At 39.0% G+C, this 14,309-nt stretch overlaps 1 protein-coding gene across 11 annotated transcripts in view; it reads right to left on the bottom strand.

Annotated features, from left to right (window-relative positions):
* Positions 1-14,309, bottom strand: part of HERC6 (HECT and RLD domain containing E3 ubiquitin protein ligase family member 6) — a 71,384-nt gene that overhangs the window by 22,480 nt on the left and 34,595 nt on the right. For all 11 annotated transcript variants that reach the window (XM_033214782.1, XM_033214785.1, XM_033214792.1 and 8 more), the window contains 3 exons: positions 13,247-13,340; positions 8,613-8,802; positions 4,359-4,513 (listed from right to left, as the gene is read on the bottom strand). In XM_033214782.1, the coding sequence (XP_033070673.1) occupies positions 4,359-4,513; positions 8,613-8,802; positions 13,247-13,340 (439 nt within the window). The remainder of the gene's footprint in view (positions 1-4,358; positions 4,514-8,612; positions 8,803-13,246; positions 13,341-14,309) is intronic.

The raw sequence follows: 14,309 nt of genomic DNA, 5'->3' as shown, positions 1-14,309 counted from the left end.
GTCTGCTGGTTCCTCACAAGATTAAACTAGAGTTGCCATATGACCCAGCAATCCCACTCTTGGGTATATACAGGAAATGAAAACATATGTCTACACAAAAATTTGTACAGACATTTAAATAGTGACATTATTCATAATAGCCAAAGAGTGGAAATAACCCAAATACCCATCAATTGAGGAAGGGATATATAAAATGTGGTATTTCATGCAATACATTATATTATTCATCAATAAAAAAGAATGAAGTATTCATACATACTCCAACATAGATGAACCTCGAAAACATTATGCTAAGTAAAAAAAGCTAGTTGCAATAGACTACATAATGTGTGATTCCATTTACATAAAATGTCCAGAATAGGCAAATCTGTAGAGACAGAAAGTAGATTAGTGATTGCCTAGGGCTGGGGTGAGAGTAAGGGGATGGGAGTTGAGGGGGAATGGGGAGTGACTACTAATGGTATAGGGCTTCATTTTGGGTGATAAAAATGTTGTAAAGTTGATTGTGGTAAAGGTTATACAACTCCATGAATATACTAAAAAATATTACATTGCACATTTTATTTATTTATTTATTTTTGTATTTAAAAAAATAGAGACAAGGTCTCACTATGTTGCCCAGGCTGATCTTGAACTCTGTAGCTCAAGCAGTCTTTCCACCCCAGCTTCCCAAAGTGCTGGGATTACAGGCATGACATTGTATATTTTAAATGGGAGACTTATATCTCAATAAAGCTGTTTTAAAAAGATACATAATCACATAAAATATCAAGTACTCATGATATATCTAATAAAAGACCGCAAAGCTTCTACATAGAACGCTATAACATATTTTTGCAAGAAACTGAAGAGGAACTAAATAGAGAGCTATATCATGATCAGACTTAGAAGACTCAATAATGTAAAGTTGTCATTCTGTCTCTAATCACTACCAGGTCAAAGACACAATCAAATGGAATTTGTAGAATTGGAACAAAAAGGTAATTGTAAATTTAATATTTAAGTTCAACAATAATATTGAAGGAGAAGATAAAAGTTGAAACTTACTCTATCACATATCAATATTTATTATAAAGATACAGAAACTTGTACGGTGTTGTACAGGTACAAGGATAGATTAACAGCCAAATGAATACTTGATTTTCAATACAAGGAGTACTAAAAAGCACCAGGGAAAGAGGTGTATTTTATTAAGAAGTAAATTTAACCTAGAAGGAAAACAAAAGTTAGTGTAAGAAACAGTGCCCTAGTCTGACACCCTATATATGGTAAGAGAGAATGAAACTAAAAAAGAAAAATGCCAAGAGAGAGAGAGAGAGAGACAGATAGAGAGAGAGAGAGGAGAGGGGAGAGGGGAAAGGGGAGGAGAGGGGAGGGTGAGGGAGAGGCAGAGGCAGAGGCAGAGGGAGAGGGAGAGGGAGAGGGGAAGAGAGAGGATGGATGGCAATGTTTGGGTCCTAGGATGTACATCTGAAGTTAGCATGACCTAATATTATGCTTTCTCTATCACAACATTAGTAAAACGAATATCGTCTTCCAATTGTCCACAAAACTAGAGACCATTCCAGAACCGAGACCAAATATTATGTTTATTAATTGCAGCTTAAGACAGTAAATTACAGTGTAATGGTCTTAATTACTAATTCATTATTAATTAGTTTAATAGCTTTTCTTCCTAGGCATAAGAACATCAAAGCATAAATTCTTCCAGTATCAGCAATGATATCACTTAAGAGTCTCTCAGAATCTTAGGCACCACCCCAGGCCTACTGGATCAGAATCTGAATTTTTAAACAAGATCTCAGGTAACTTGCATGCATATTAAAGTTTGAGAAGTGCTGCCCTAGCTGCCTTAGACATTAGTGCTCATTACTCTCATCTACATCTCCGGAATTTAAGAGATCTTCTGTGAATTGATCACTGTGGGAATTCAGATACTCATCTGTAACATGCTTATGTCCATCTTTAGATCTAGTCAAGAGTCCGATTTCTATTTATTGGGACTACCACCCAAAGCAGAATGAGGATGATGTAACCAAGCCCAGTGACTTCTAGATACCGCTGACTCTAGGTAACTCTACTAAAACAGACTTTGCATTCTTGGTGACCCTGATGTTGACATGGCCATAGAGAATATGGACACCAAATCCTAATGGCCTCATTTGATATTTCTACAGTGGGATTTAGCAAATATTCTGATATAGGCAGACTGAGTTGATATAACAGTATCTAGTTGGGCCCTTTCTTTGTTCTGGCCATAGTCCTCGGTGAACTTTTCTTCCTTTCTATTTAATTTTTACTAAGTTACAAATAAAACATATATGTTTCATTTATAAATCACATATTTGGGCTTGGCATGGTGGCTCACACAGGTGGATCACTTGAGGTCAGGAGTTCGAGACAAGCCTGGCCAACATGGTGAAACCCTGTCTCTATTAAAAATACAAAAATTAGCTGAGTGTGGTGGCAGGTGCCTGTAATCCCAGCTATTCGGGAGGCTGAGGCAGGTGAATCGCTTGAACCCAGGAGGGAGAGGTTGCAGTGAGCCAAGATCACACCACTGTACTCCAGCCTGGGCAACAGAGCTAGACTCTGTCTCAAAGAAAAAAAAAAAATCACACATGTGTAGTGTGATAAGTCCCCCACCAAGTTACTTAAGGGTGTTTATCCAGTGCCTTAACCCTGAGGGCCAGACAATGAGCCAAGGCCATGGTGCCCAGCTGAGGAGCAGGTGTCCCTGAGAACCCAAACATCCTGGAGAGTATCTGAGAACCTGCCGAGATAAACAGTCTCATGGCTCAAACACTGTAGCTCTTTGAGCCAGAAAATTCACTTGAAAGCAGTTTAGAGATGGGAGGCAGCACAGATCTCTAGAGCTGTCCTGTTGCCGTCCAGGAGTCCAGGAGTACCCTGTGTGTAAGTCCTAATAGATACATCTACTCATTAAGCTGGGCTTGTCCTAGTCATTTTTTGGTCTTTTGGCTCACTCCTAGTTTCAGGGAGGGTTTTTTTTTTTTTTTTTGAGACGGAGTCTTGCTGTGTCACCCAGGCTGGAGTGCAGTGGCCGGATCTCAGCTCACTGCAAGCTCCGCCTCCCGGGTTCACGCCATTCTCCCGCCTCAGCCTCCGTCCGGAGTAGCTGGGACTACAGGCGCCCGCCACCTCGCCCGGCTAGTTTTTTGTATTTTTAGTAGAGACGGGGTTTCACCGTGTTAGCCAGGATGGTCTCGATCTCCTGACCTCGTGATCCACCCATCTCGGCCTCCCAAAGTGCTGGGATTACAGGCTTGAGCCACCGCGCCCGGCCTTTTTTTTTTCTTACAACATACATTGACTAAGTGCATAAAGCTTAAATGTGCAACTTGGTGAGCTTTTATACACATACTCACTTGGGTAAGTACTGTCCACGTGAAGACATGGAACATTTCTAGCAGGCCCCAGGATGCTCCCCTATGCTCCTTCCAAGCCAGTTGCCCTTCCCAAGAGGTACCACCATTCTGCTTTCTGTCATTATAGATTAGCTGTGCTTGTTCTTAAAATTCTTATAAAAGAAGACAGTGTAATTTTTGGTGTGTTTTTTGTTCATCACTGTGTTGATGAGATTCATCCATATTGTTGTATGTTGTTACATGTAGCAGTATCTTCAGTGTACTTTACTTTTGTTTTAAGAAATGTGGTTTTGCTCTGTCACCCAGGCTGGGGTACAGTGGCACAGTCATAGTTCATTGCAGCCTCAAATTCCTGGGCTCAAGCCATCCTCCCACCTCAGTTTCCAGAGTAGCTAGAATTACAAGTGCAGTGTACTTTTTCTTAATGAAAGAAGTCCATTACAAAACATCTTAAGTCCTCCTAAAGTTTCTCAACTTTTAAATCCCTAATTGTTTTATGCCAAACATTTCCCTCTTCTACATTCCTTTAATTTTTTTTTTTTTTTTTTTTTTTTTTTTGAGGCGGAGTCTCGCTCTGTCACCCAGGCTGGAGTGCAGTGGCGGGATCTCAGCTCACTGCAAGCTCCGCCTCCTGGGTTTACGCCATTCTCCTGCTTCAGCCTCCCAAGTAGCTGGGACTACAGGCGCCCGCCACCTCGCCCGGCTAGTTTTTGCGTTTTTAGTAGAGACGGGGTTTCACCATTTTAGCCAGGATGGTCTCGATCTCCTGACCTTGTGATCCGCCCGTCTCGGCCTCCCAAAGTGCTGGGATTACAGGCTTGAGCCACCACGCCCGGCCCCTTACATTCCTTTAAAAAACATTTGACTCCTCATAATTTTTATTTGACTTCTTAGAAGTCCAGTTGGTTGAGACTTAAGGGATTTTGATTAAATAAAACAGTACATACATTCCTTTAGAATAACCCTTACCTTATGCAGTTCTTTCAACATTCCTAAAAGAGCTTTAACATTACAGTGATCCTGTTCGGTTTCAGTCCAATGAAGCAGCTGAGAGATGATGGCTGCTTTAAGCATCTGGATCAGTGGGTTCAGAGAAGATTCTTGCAAAAATGCCCAACACTTCTCTGGGGGTGTAAAATTAGCCATTATAAATATGTTTTCCTACTATCCCACAAATCCCTGTTTCTAGTGGGTTCTTTAATATTGTAATATAATGTAAAATAATATTTTACATTTCTGATGGCATAATTTATAAATATTTTTTAAAGTATATCCTGCACAACAGTTACTGCTCACAGATGTGGAAATTTTTTCCCTTATTAAGTATTATTAGAATGTAAAAAAGCTCAAATTCAAGATTTGAAGAAACTGGTTAATGGCTCACATTTATACTTAATTGATTGACTTCACGATTTTCAAACTGACAATTGTATAGGGTATCGGTAAAGTCTGAAAACATACATAGGTGAATACACAAACACAATGGCATCAAGGACATTTTTAATCGGTAAAAAATGAAAAATATTATCTATGTTTTTAGATTTTATAAACACCTGGTACATGGCCATGTACTTTTTAAAATAGCCAATAATTATATTTTAATATTACTGGATTGCAACATGGATTTGGAATGTGGAACCTTTAAATTCTCAGAACAACTCTCAGAAAACAAATCCATTTGATGTTAAAATACACTATCAAGCAAATGTAATTAAAACAGTATTACCCAGATATATGAAAAGCAAACACGTAGAGATTCCATAAGTAGACTCAAATACACATGAAACTTTAATATATAATAAATGTGGCATTGCATATTAGTGGGAATGAAAAAGATTCAATAAATATGTGGGGAAAACTGGAAACTGATTTAGAAAAAATAATGTTTAATCAAGATAAACTTCATATGGATCAAATATTTAAACATAAAAATGAAATAATAAAAATTGTAGTAGGAGGATGGGAATTATTTTAGTTATAAATTATTTTTGAAATATGACCCCAAATCCAGAAACCATAGAAGAAAATATTAATATAGTAGGCTACATTAAAATTGTTTAAAATAATTCTGCATAGCAAAAGTACCACAAAGTAAAAAACATGTTTTAATAGCCTAAATACTTGCAATTCATATTATTGATAAAGGATTAATTGCCTTCATAATTTAAAAGCTCCTAAAATAAAACAGAAAAATACTAACAACCAATGGGAAAAGAGCAAAGAAGGAAGAACAATAGTAAAACCACTCTCACAGAGTTAATGGGAATTATAAGCCAGGCTTTATGCAGAATTATGGTTATTGACAAGGTCAATTGACTGGAGTGTGCTGGTGCACTTCAACCCACTTCCCTGAGCTGGTAACCAACCCAGAGTCACACAGCACACTTAGCACCTGCTTTCCCATTGTTCCTACAGATAAAATCTCTGACACTGGACCTTTTTACCCAATAATTATTTAAGGCATTTTTCAGATCCTGAATTCCAGCAGAATGACTGACATCAACTGGTCTGAAGACCCCCATTAAGGAACCGACTCAGTGCTGGAATGCAGTTTCTTCATCTCCCTATCCCTGACTTCACCTCCCACTTCTCAACCAATCAGTGATCACCACACTTTAGGCCATCACCTGTGTCCAGACCCCTTAAAAACCCTGTCCACAAACCTCTTGATAAGGCATATTTGAGGTTTCCTTTTATCACCTCATTTGGTGGCCCTACAAGTATTAAACTCTTTCTCTGCAGCAACTCCTACTGTTTCAGTGTATTGGTCTATTACTGTGCAACAGGAAATCAAACCTGATTGTCCTATAATAAGAGTTCACAGAATATGATATACAAAGTGATCTGTGATATACAAAAAAACAGCACAACCTCACTCTTAATAAGAAAAATTAAACTTAAAATTAGAAGGTTTTTTTCCTTAGAATGGCAAAGATCAAAGTTTGATAACATAGTTGGAAAGTATGTGGACCGATATTCTCATATTCACTGATGAAATGTAAATTGATACATCCTTTGTCAGTGCTGACAGGTTTCCCAACTCTAGAGGTGCAATTTATACAGACATCAGTTTGAATGACAACCACTTCAAGTTGGGTGACATGATGACCCTGACTCTGTGGAGGGTCATTTGGCAAAATATCTCAAAATAAAAATATACATACAATTTGACTCAGTGATTTTGCTTTCTGGAATTTTTCCTGCATGTGTGAATTTATATATGTACAGTGAAATGCTTCACAATAGAACATTCTTCAGCCATTAAATAGAATGAGGCAGTTCTATAGATTCTCTGATGGAATAATCTCCATGATATCATGTTTAGTGGGAGAAAGCACGTTGTGGAAGAGGAACTTTAATAATTTGCTACCATTAAAAACAGAAATAATACATTTGTATGTTTCTATGTATGCAATATCTTTCAAAGGTTATACAAGAAACTAGAACCTGTAGCCACTTCTGGGAGGGGAACTGGGTGGCTTACCTTTCATTGTACATATCCTCTGTACCTTTTTATTTTTCTTTGAGATAGGGTCTTGCTCTGTCACCCAGGCTGGAGTGCAGTGGTATGCTGATAGCTTACTGCAGCTGTCAGAGGCATTTGAACCAGAGCAACTCCATCTTGAATAGGGGCTGGGTAAAATAAGGCTGAGACCTACTGGGCTACATTCCTAGACAATTAGGCATTCTAGATGACAGAATGAGATCAGAGGTCAGCACAAGATACAGGTCATAAAGACCTTGATGATAAAACAGCTTGCAGTACAGAAGCCGGCTAGAATCCACCAAAACCAAGATGGCAACGAGAGTGACCTCTGGTCGTCCTCACTGCTATACTTTCACCAGCACCATGACAGTTTACAAATGCCATGGCAATGTCAGGAAGTTACCCTATATGATCTGAAAAGGGGAGGTATGAATAATCCACCCCTTGTTCAGCATATAATCAAGAAATAACCATAAAAATGGGCAACCAGCAGCCCGCGGGGCTGCTCTGCCTATGGAGTAGCCATTCTTTTATTCTACTTTCATAATAAATTTACTTTCACTTTATAGATGCTCCCTGAATTATTTCTTGTGTGAGATCTAAGAACCCTTGTTTGGGGTCTGGATTGGGACCCCTTTCCAGTAATACAGCCTTAAACTCCTGGGCTCAAGTGATCCTCCCGCCTCAGCCTCCAAGCGGCTGGGACCACAGGTGTGTGCCACCATGCATGACTGATTTAAAAAAAAAAAAAAAATCTGGTAGAGACGGGGTCTCACTATGTTACCCAGGCTGTCAACCTCCTGGGATCAAAAGATCCTCTCACCTTGGTCTCCCAAAATGCTAGGATTAAGGTGTAAGCCACAATGCCTGGCCCTCTGTACCTCTTAAGTGAAGGAGCCCAGGGAAATTTGCCCCAAAATATGGCACCCTGGTATGCTGATTATTTTAAGTTAAAGGCCCCTGAAGGTCAGCAGATGCTGGAAGAGGCTTTTCTCTGACACTCCCTTATCTACCTTAAGACTGGACCCACTACAGAGGAGAGAATTGCCTTTCATGCCATCTCTGAAATTTCATTATCTGTCACAGAGAAGACGACTGAGGAATGTAACCACACCTAGATGTACTTCTTCAAAAGATAATGCCTGCCTCTCAGGCTCATTCCAATTCCAAAGAGAATCATTTACAAGTTAATTTCTGTTTCCTGGGTCCACTCATTCTCCCAAATAGTGATTTACTACTTCTCAAAAGAATTGTCTACATTCCCTACCTCCCCTCTCCTCTATGTAGAAGGGTATATATACATGTGTACCCCCATTGGGTTATTGGGTAATCACTGAACTTCCAATATTCGCTAAAAACTATAAAAGGACATAACAGTACTGAATAAAGTAAAGAATAACACAAAGTTTTTGTTTTTCATCATCTCTGGTCAAAATGTCTAAAGTCTCAAAATAACATGAGCAAAAAATTTTAAAGTATGGATTTATCTTGATTGAATACTTTATAACTACCAAACTCTGATGTCAAAGCCACATCCAAGTCTAAAAACTACACCTGCTTTGTATGATAAAAGTAATAGTTATAATAGCTTTAGATTATTAATCTTTTCAATAATTCACATACCATGTTCTCAAATACTTGTCTATTTTGAAATCTTCTATCCAAAATTTGTTACAATGTCTACTTCAGAAAGTAACTCTATATTGCGAGTACAGATAAAGTGACATAAAACTTACTTAGGACTTGTAAAGATTGGTTACTCATTTCACACACAGCCTTTGCAAATGGAACCACCAGGTTCTTCCAGTTCTTAGAATCATGCATCACAGGACATTCTGGGAGCAGGAGGAAAACTGATAAAGCTTCTTGGTGTGGAGAACGGCATGGAAGAGCTCTGAGCAGATCATCCTCGAGACATGTAGTTATCTATGGTCGAAATAGGATCAGGGAACAGACCCAGGATATATTAGATACAGAGGATTGTGAGAAGCAAGCTATTAAATTAAGGGTCTCACTCCACCATGTTCCAATTAGAATAATCACTTAGCCATTCTGAAACCTATTGATGAGATTCCATCAATCCTTCCATCCCAAATGCCCCTGATATTAGTACATGAGAGCCATCCTCCTCATTTTATATCAGGCTCCCTGAAGAAAATAAAGTGAAATCCCATGAGCATGGATATAATGAGTGAATTATGGATTCAAAACGAACACAAAGTCCTTCAAAAGCAATGTAGTATGCAGGTCACACTAGTATTCCTCCTAGAAGGAAGAGCTGTCCCCGCCCCCTCACACAATATCCATTTCTTTCTTTCTTTCTGTTTTTTCATATATCAGTAGAAAAATGTGCAGTGAAAAATAGCTCTAAATTTTTATATTATTTATTTCATCCAGAGGTGAAGTTTTACCTGAGTGTAATGGCTTACTCATAGCTCACTGCAGCCTCAATCTCCTGGGTTCAGGCAATCCTCCCACCTCAGACTCCTGAGTGGAATGCACTGCCACAGCCAGCTCATTTTACAAAATTACTTGTAGAGATGGAGTCTCACTATGTTGCCCCGGCCAGTTTCAAACTCTTGGGCTCAGGTGATACTCCCACCTTGGCCTCCCAAAGTGCTAGGATTGCAGGCATGAGCCAATGTACCTGGCCCAGAAGTAACTTTTAAAATAGGATGTATATAAAAATATATTAGTGGGAATAAACTTGTATGGTATCCTTTATATTTGTTTGAACATTCATTGAGTACTTACAATGTGTCAGGTGATCTCATGTAAATCATTTTATTTACTCTTACTGATAATCTTGTAAGGTAATTTTTGCTTTATTTGTTTTTTACCTTGTTTTTACAGATGAGCAAGGAGAGACTCAGAGGAAGTTAGAGGAAAGAGGTTACTCGATTAGAAAGTGACCATGGCACTACCATAGTAGTAAAATCTACCATGGCAGAGAAAATGCCATATGTTCACCTTGCCAGTCGTTTTTCTTTTTCCTCCTGGGTTTATAGGAAGATGGCAGCCCCTGGCTCCTCTGCAGTTAGGCAGGGCCATGTGACTGAGTCCTAGCTCACCTATGTGGGAGAAAGTGGTGTGTGACACATTAAGGCCAGGCCACTGAAATCTCTCATGGGAACTTCCATACTCACTTCCCTCATCTGCTAGCCAAACCAAAAGACTGAGTGGAGGATTTTACAGCCCCAGGGCCTAAAGATGCTGGAAAGAAGCCTGAGTCAGCCCTGAATGAATGGCCTAGAGATGCTGGAAAGAAGCCTGAGTCAGCCCTGAATGAACCTGTGCAAAGATGCCTCTGACCTCCAACCCTCGTTGGACTAGGATGTTGGAAAATATTTTATTGTGTTAAGCCACTGAAATTTCAAAGTTGTTTGTTATAGCAGCTAGCCATATTTCCTCTACCTGACAGATCTATATTCTGTAATTACAGTGTTTTCCTCTCATGTCATAAGGGCAAATAAGTGATATATACAACAATAAACTGTGATGTACTATATATTGTTTTTATTACATTAAAATTCTTTAAATTTGCTTTTTCACATGTCTAGCAGAATATGATTTCTGTGGAATGACAGTAGATGTTATGCTAGAAAATAGCATTGCAATGCAAATAACTCCAAGAAAAATAGGGTCAAAAGAGATTTCTTTTAGTGTATGACATCACAGAATCTTTGATTTCCTAATGTGCATATCGTGACTCCATAATAGTAGAGAGTGTTCCCGAAGTTTTTTCATTAAGAACCCTTTTTACGGTTTTCTTTATGAAACTAATGTCCCTGGGAACTCACATGGGGAACAACACCCCAAATTATCTTCCATATCACCTAAAAAATTCATTTAAAAATATACTTCATATTTGCTATTATCACTTCATCTTGAAAATGAAAATAGTATATCTACTACACATTAAGGAACACTTTCCCCCTTTCCCTTCCAAGTATAAGGACCCACTCAGACCCATCAAAATGGTATAAAGATTATTTTACTAACTGAAGACATTTGAGACGCCTTTTTGGAGCTTCTTTTATCTAACTAATGCAGAGCTCTTCTAGAATGAAGCTCTGTACATCCCCCACTGAGGAGATACACTGCTAAAAAGGAGACCAATCATTCAGACCCTTGCATGTGGGGGAGAAATTGCATAAACAAACATTCTCACAAACTGTCATACCTTCCATCTATCTCCATAAAATCCCATTTGTTCTTTCCATAGGAGCCCTTTCTCCATTCTCCCTTTCCTCCACTAAGTTGCTTTATAAATTCTTATCCCAAGCTGTTCAGGGAGCCTCTTCATCTGAATGCTCCACATGCAAGCATACAAAACTTGTATTTTTCCTCCTGTGCTATAGGCTAAATGCATTCCCCAAAATTCATATATTAAAATCGTAACCCCCAATATGACAGTAGTAAGAGGTGGGAGGTCACAAGATTGGAGCTCTCATGAATGGGATTAGTGCCCTTAAAAAGAGACCCCAGAGAGATTCCTTGCCCTTTTTGCTGTGAAAGGAAAATAAATCTTGGGTCTCAAAATCACCAAGCTAAAGGGAAAAGTCAAGCTGGGAACTGCTTAGTGCAAACCTGCCTCCCATTCTATTCAAAGTCACCCTTCTGTTCACTGAGATAGATGCATATCTGATGCCTTTTTTGGAGAGGCTAATCAGAAACTCAAAAGCATGCAACCATTTTTCTTCTATCTACCTAAGACCTGGAAGGCCCTTCCCTGCTTTGAGTTGTCCTGCTTTCCAGACCAAACCAATGTTCATCTTATATATGTGGATTGATGTGTTGTGTCTCCTGAAAATGTATAAAACCAAACTGTGCTCCAACCACCTTGGGCACATGTCATGAGGTTGTGTCACGGGCGTGTGTCCTCAATCTTGGCAAAATAAACTTTCTAAATTAACTGAGACCTGTCTTAGATATTTGGGGTTCATGTTGCCATGTGAGGACACTGAAAATATGGTCATCTATGAACCAAGAAGTGGGCCCCCACCAAACACCAAACCTGATGGTGCCTTGATCTTGGACTTCCCAGCCTCCAGAACTGTGAGAAATAAATGTCTGTTGTTTAAGTTACAGCATCCTGAGCACTAAGAGATTCTGTTAATTATTAGTTTTCAGTGACCCCTTCCACCAATTCAAACCTGAGTCAGTAGAGGAAAAGAAAGTTTTCTTCCCAATACAACCCAGAATCACACAATATTAAACTGGAATAGATTTTAAAGATGAATTCAACAGGTAAAGAAAATGTGATCAAGAAGGGATGAAGTAGTATTCGAGATTCATCTCGAATAGATGTGAGTTTCATCTCAGAATAGAGGAGCAGCTTTTTAGTTTATCAGTCCAGGATAAAGTTATCCTGCTTCCCAAACCAATACTCTTTTCCTGTATTGTGCTAGAGATTATCCACCTCTCAAGCATTGCTCTGATTATATTGAAAATAAAAATATTGCATCTATTGTACAGTTAAGGATTCAATAAGAAAATAAATGCCAGCACCTAATAAAGTACCTGGAATACAGTAATTTCATAATGAACACCAGCCCCCTCTTCCAGCCCCAATCATAAACCCACCTTTGCAAAAGTATGACAGTAAGAGAAATCTGACATGGTTGACTCTATCTTGCTTTCAGCCTCACAGGTTGGCTGTCTTTTCTCATTCTTGGGCATGAGCCAAGCTAACTTTGGGAGAAATTTAGTTTATAGTTTAAATGATAATAGTCTGTCCCAAAAACTGAATTGTTTTTGTAAAACTAACGAAAGTCTGCCAAGTTAGGAGGATGAGAGGGGCTTGAATTCTAAATAATTATCAGCCATTAATCTAGAGGTCATAAGATTTGCAACTTCCTCAATTACTCTTGCAAATAACATCATTATTGTAGAACCTAAGATTGGCCTTTTGAGATGTCTTTTCAGGTTTTTGCATTTCTGACAACTGGATGGTCCCACCTGAACCCACCAGCCAGTCCTGTGGCCCCCACCCAGGAACTGACTCAGCACAAGAGGACAGTTTCTATTCCCTATGATTTCATCTCTTACTCAGTCAGTCAGCATGTCCCCTACCCTAGCCCCCTGCCCACCAAACTATCTTTGAAAAGCCCCTAAGCTGTAAGTCTGAGCCTTCAGGGAGATTGATTTGAGTAATAATTCTATCTCCTACATGGCATGGCCAGCCTCATGTCAATTAAACTCTTTCTTTACTACAATGTCATAGTCTCATTGAGTCAATTTTTGTTTCTGCAGTGGGCAGGAAGAACCCTTCGGGCACTTACAGTCATAGTCCCCTCTCATCCAGCTTCCAACAAAAATAAACTGCAATCATATTTGTTCTGTATCTAAAGTAAGTATTGGCTATTACCATGGAAGAAATCCATTCCTTTTCTGTTAACTTCTTGAAGGTATCTCTTGCCATTTCTAAGTCCACATCAATGGAAGTTGTTTCTCCAGTTCCTCTTTGGATACAAGAAATGCAAGAAACCACATAAACACAGGGAAACGGATATTTCTAAAGTTCATATGTCATTTATTGTTTTATTTTATTACATATAAGATACAAACCTTTTCTCAAAGCTTGCCTTTCAAACTAATCAACTTACATGACATAAAAAATGTAAGTTTATGTTCTCCTTGTTAAAAGACAGTAGATAACAACTTAGTATCTCTATAGTGGCTACATCAAGTTTGGGCTGCCATATTAATAAAATTTTATGTGCTGAATCTGACAACGGAAACCATCTGCCCCCACACTCAGTTTGCACACTAAGAACTAGAACTACCTGCCCCCCACACTCCTTACCATTCATAGTTACAGAACTTTGCAATTCCACTGTTTTTATTAGCATGACTTTACTATTCCAGGAAACTTTTGCCCAGACAAATGGCAATTGTTCATCATGGGAACTTCTTGAAAGACCCATTTAACTCTTCAATGGAGAGCATCCACAGTTTGTGCCCAAAGATTCTTTGAATCCCTTATCTCAAAATCCTTACCTTGCTATTTCCACCCATCCTGGATTGTTGTTCATTTTCCCAGTCCAAATCAAACCTCCAGCCTTCCCTCTCACACTGAAAGACCTCCTTAAACCAGACTCCCAATTCTCAATAAATTCTGACCTGGTCTTTTCTCTCGGAAACACTACTGAAGTTTTGTCCAGGTGTGCTGTTCTCTCTGGCCTGTCTTATCAACAAGTTGTTTTAGTGATATTTGAGAGGCCAGCATTCAATAAGCCTAATAATTTTTAAATAATGGATTATCAAATATTGTATGCCAGCTGCAGTGGGTCATGCCTGTAATTCCAACACTTTGGGAGGCCAATGTGGGAGGATTACTTGAAGCCAGGAGTTCAAGAGACCAGCCTGGGCAACATAGAAGAGACCTTGTCTCTACAAAAAAATTAAAAAATAAAAATTAGCCAGGCACG

Source organism: Trachypithecus francoisi, unplaced genomic scaffold, assembly GCF_009764315.1.
Source record: "Trachypithecus francoisi isolate TF-2019V2 unplaced genomic scaffold, Tfra_2.0 Lachesis_group1, whole genome shotgun sequence".
In the NCBI taxonomy this organism is placed as follows: Eukaryota; Metazoa; Chordata; class Mammalia; order Primates; family Cercopithecidae; genus Trachypithecus; species Trachypithecus francoisi.
Note: the sequence above shows the minus strand (reverse complement) of the source record. Positions and strands in the feature narration are given on the sequence as shown.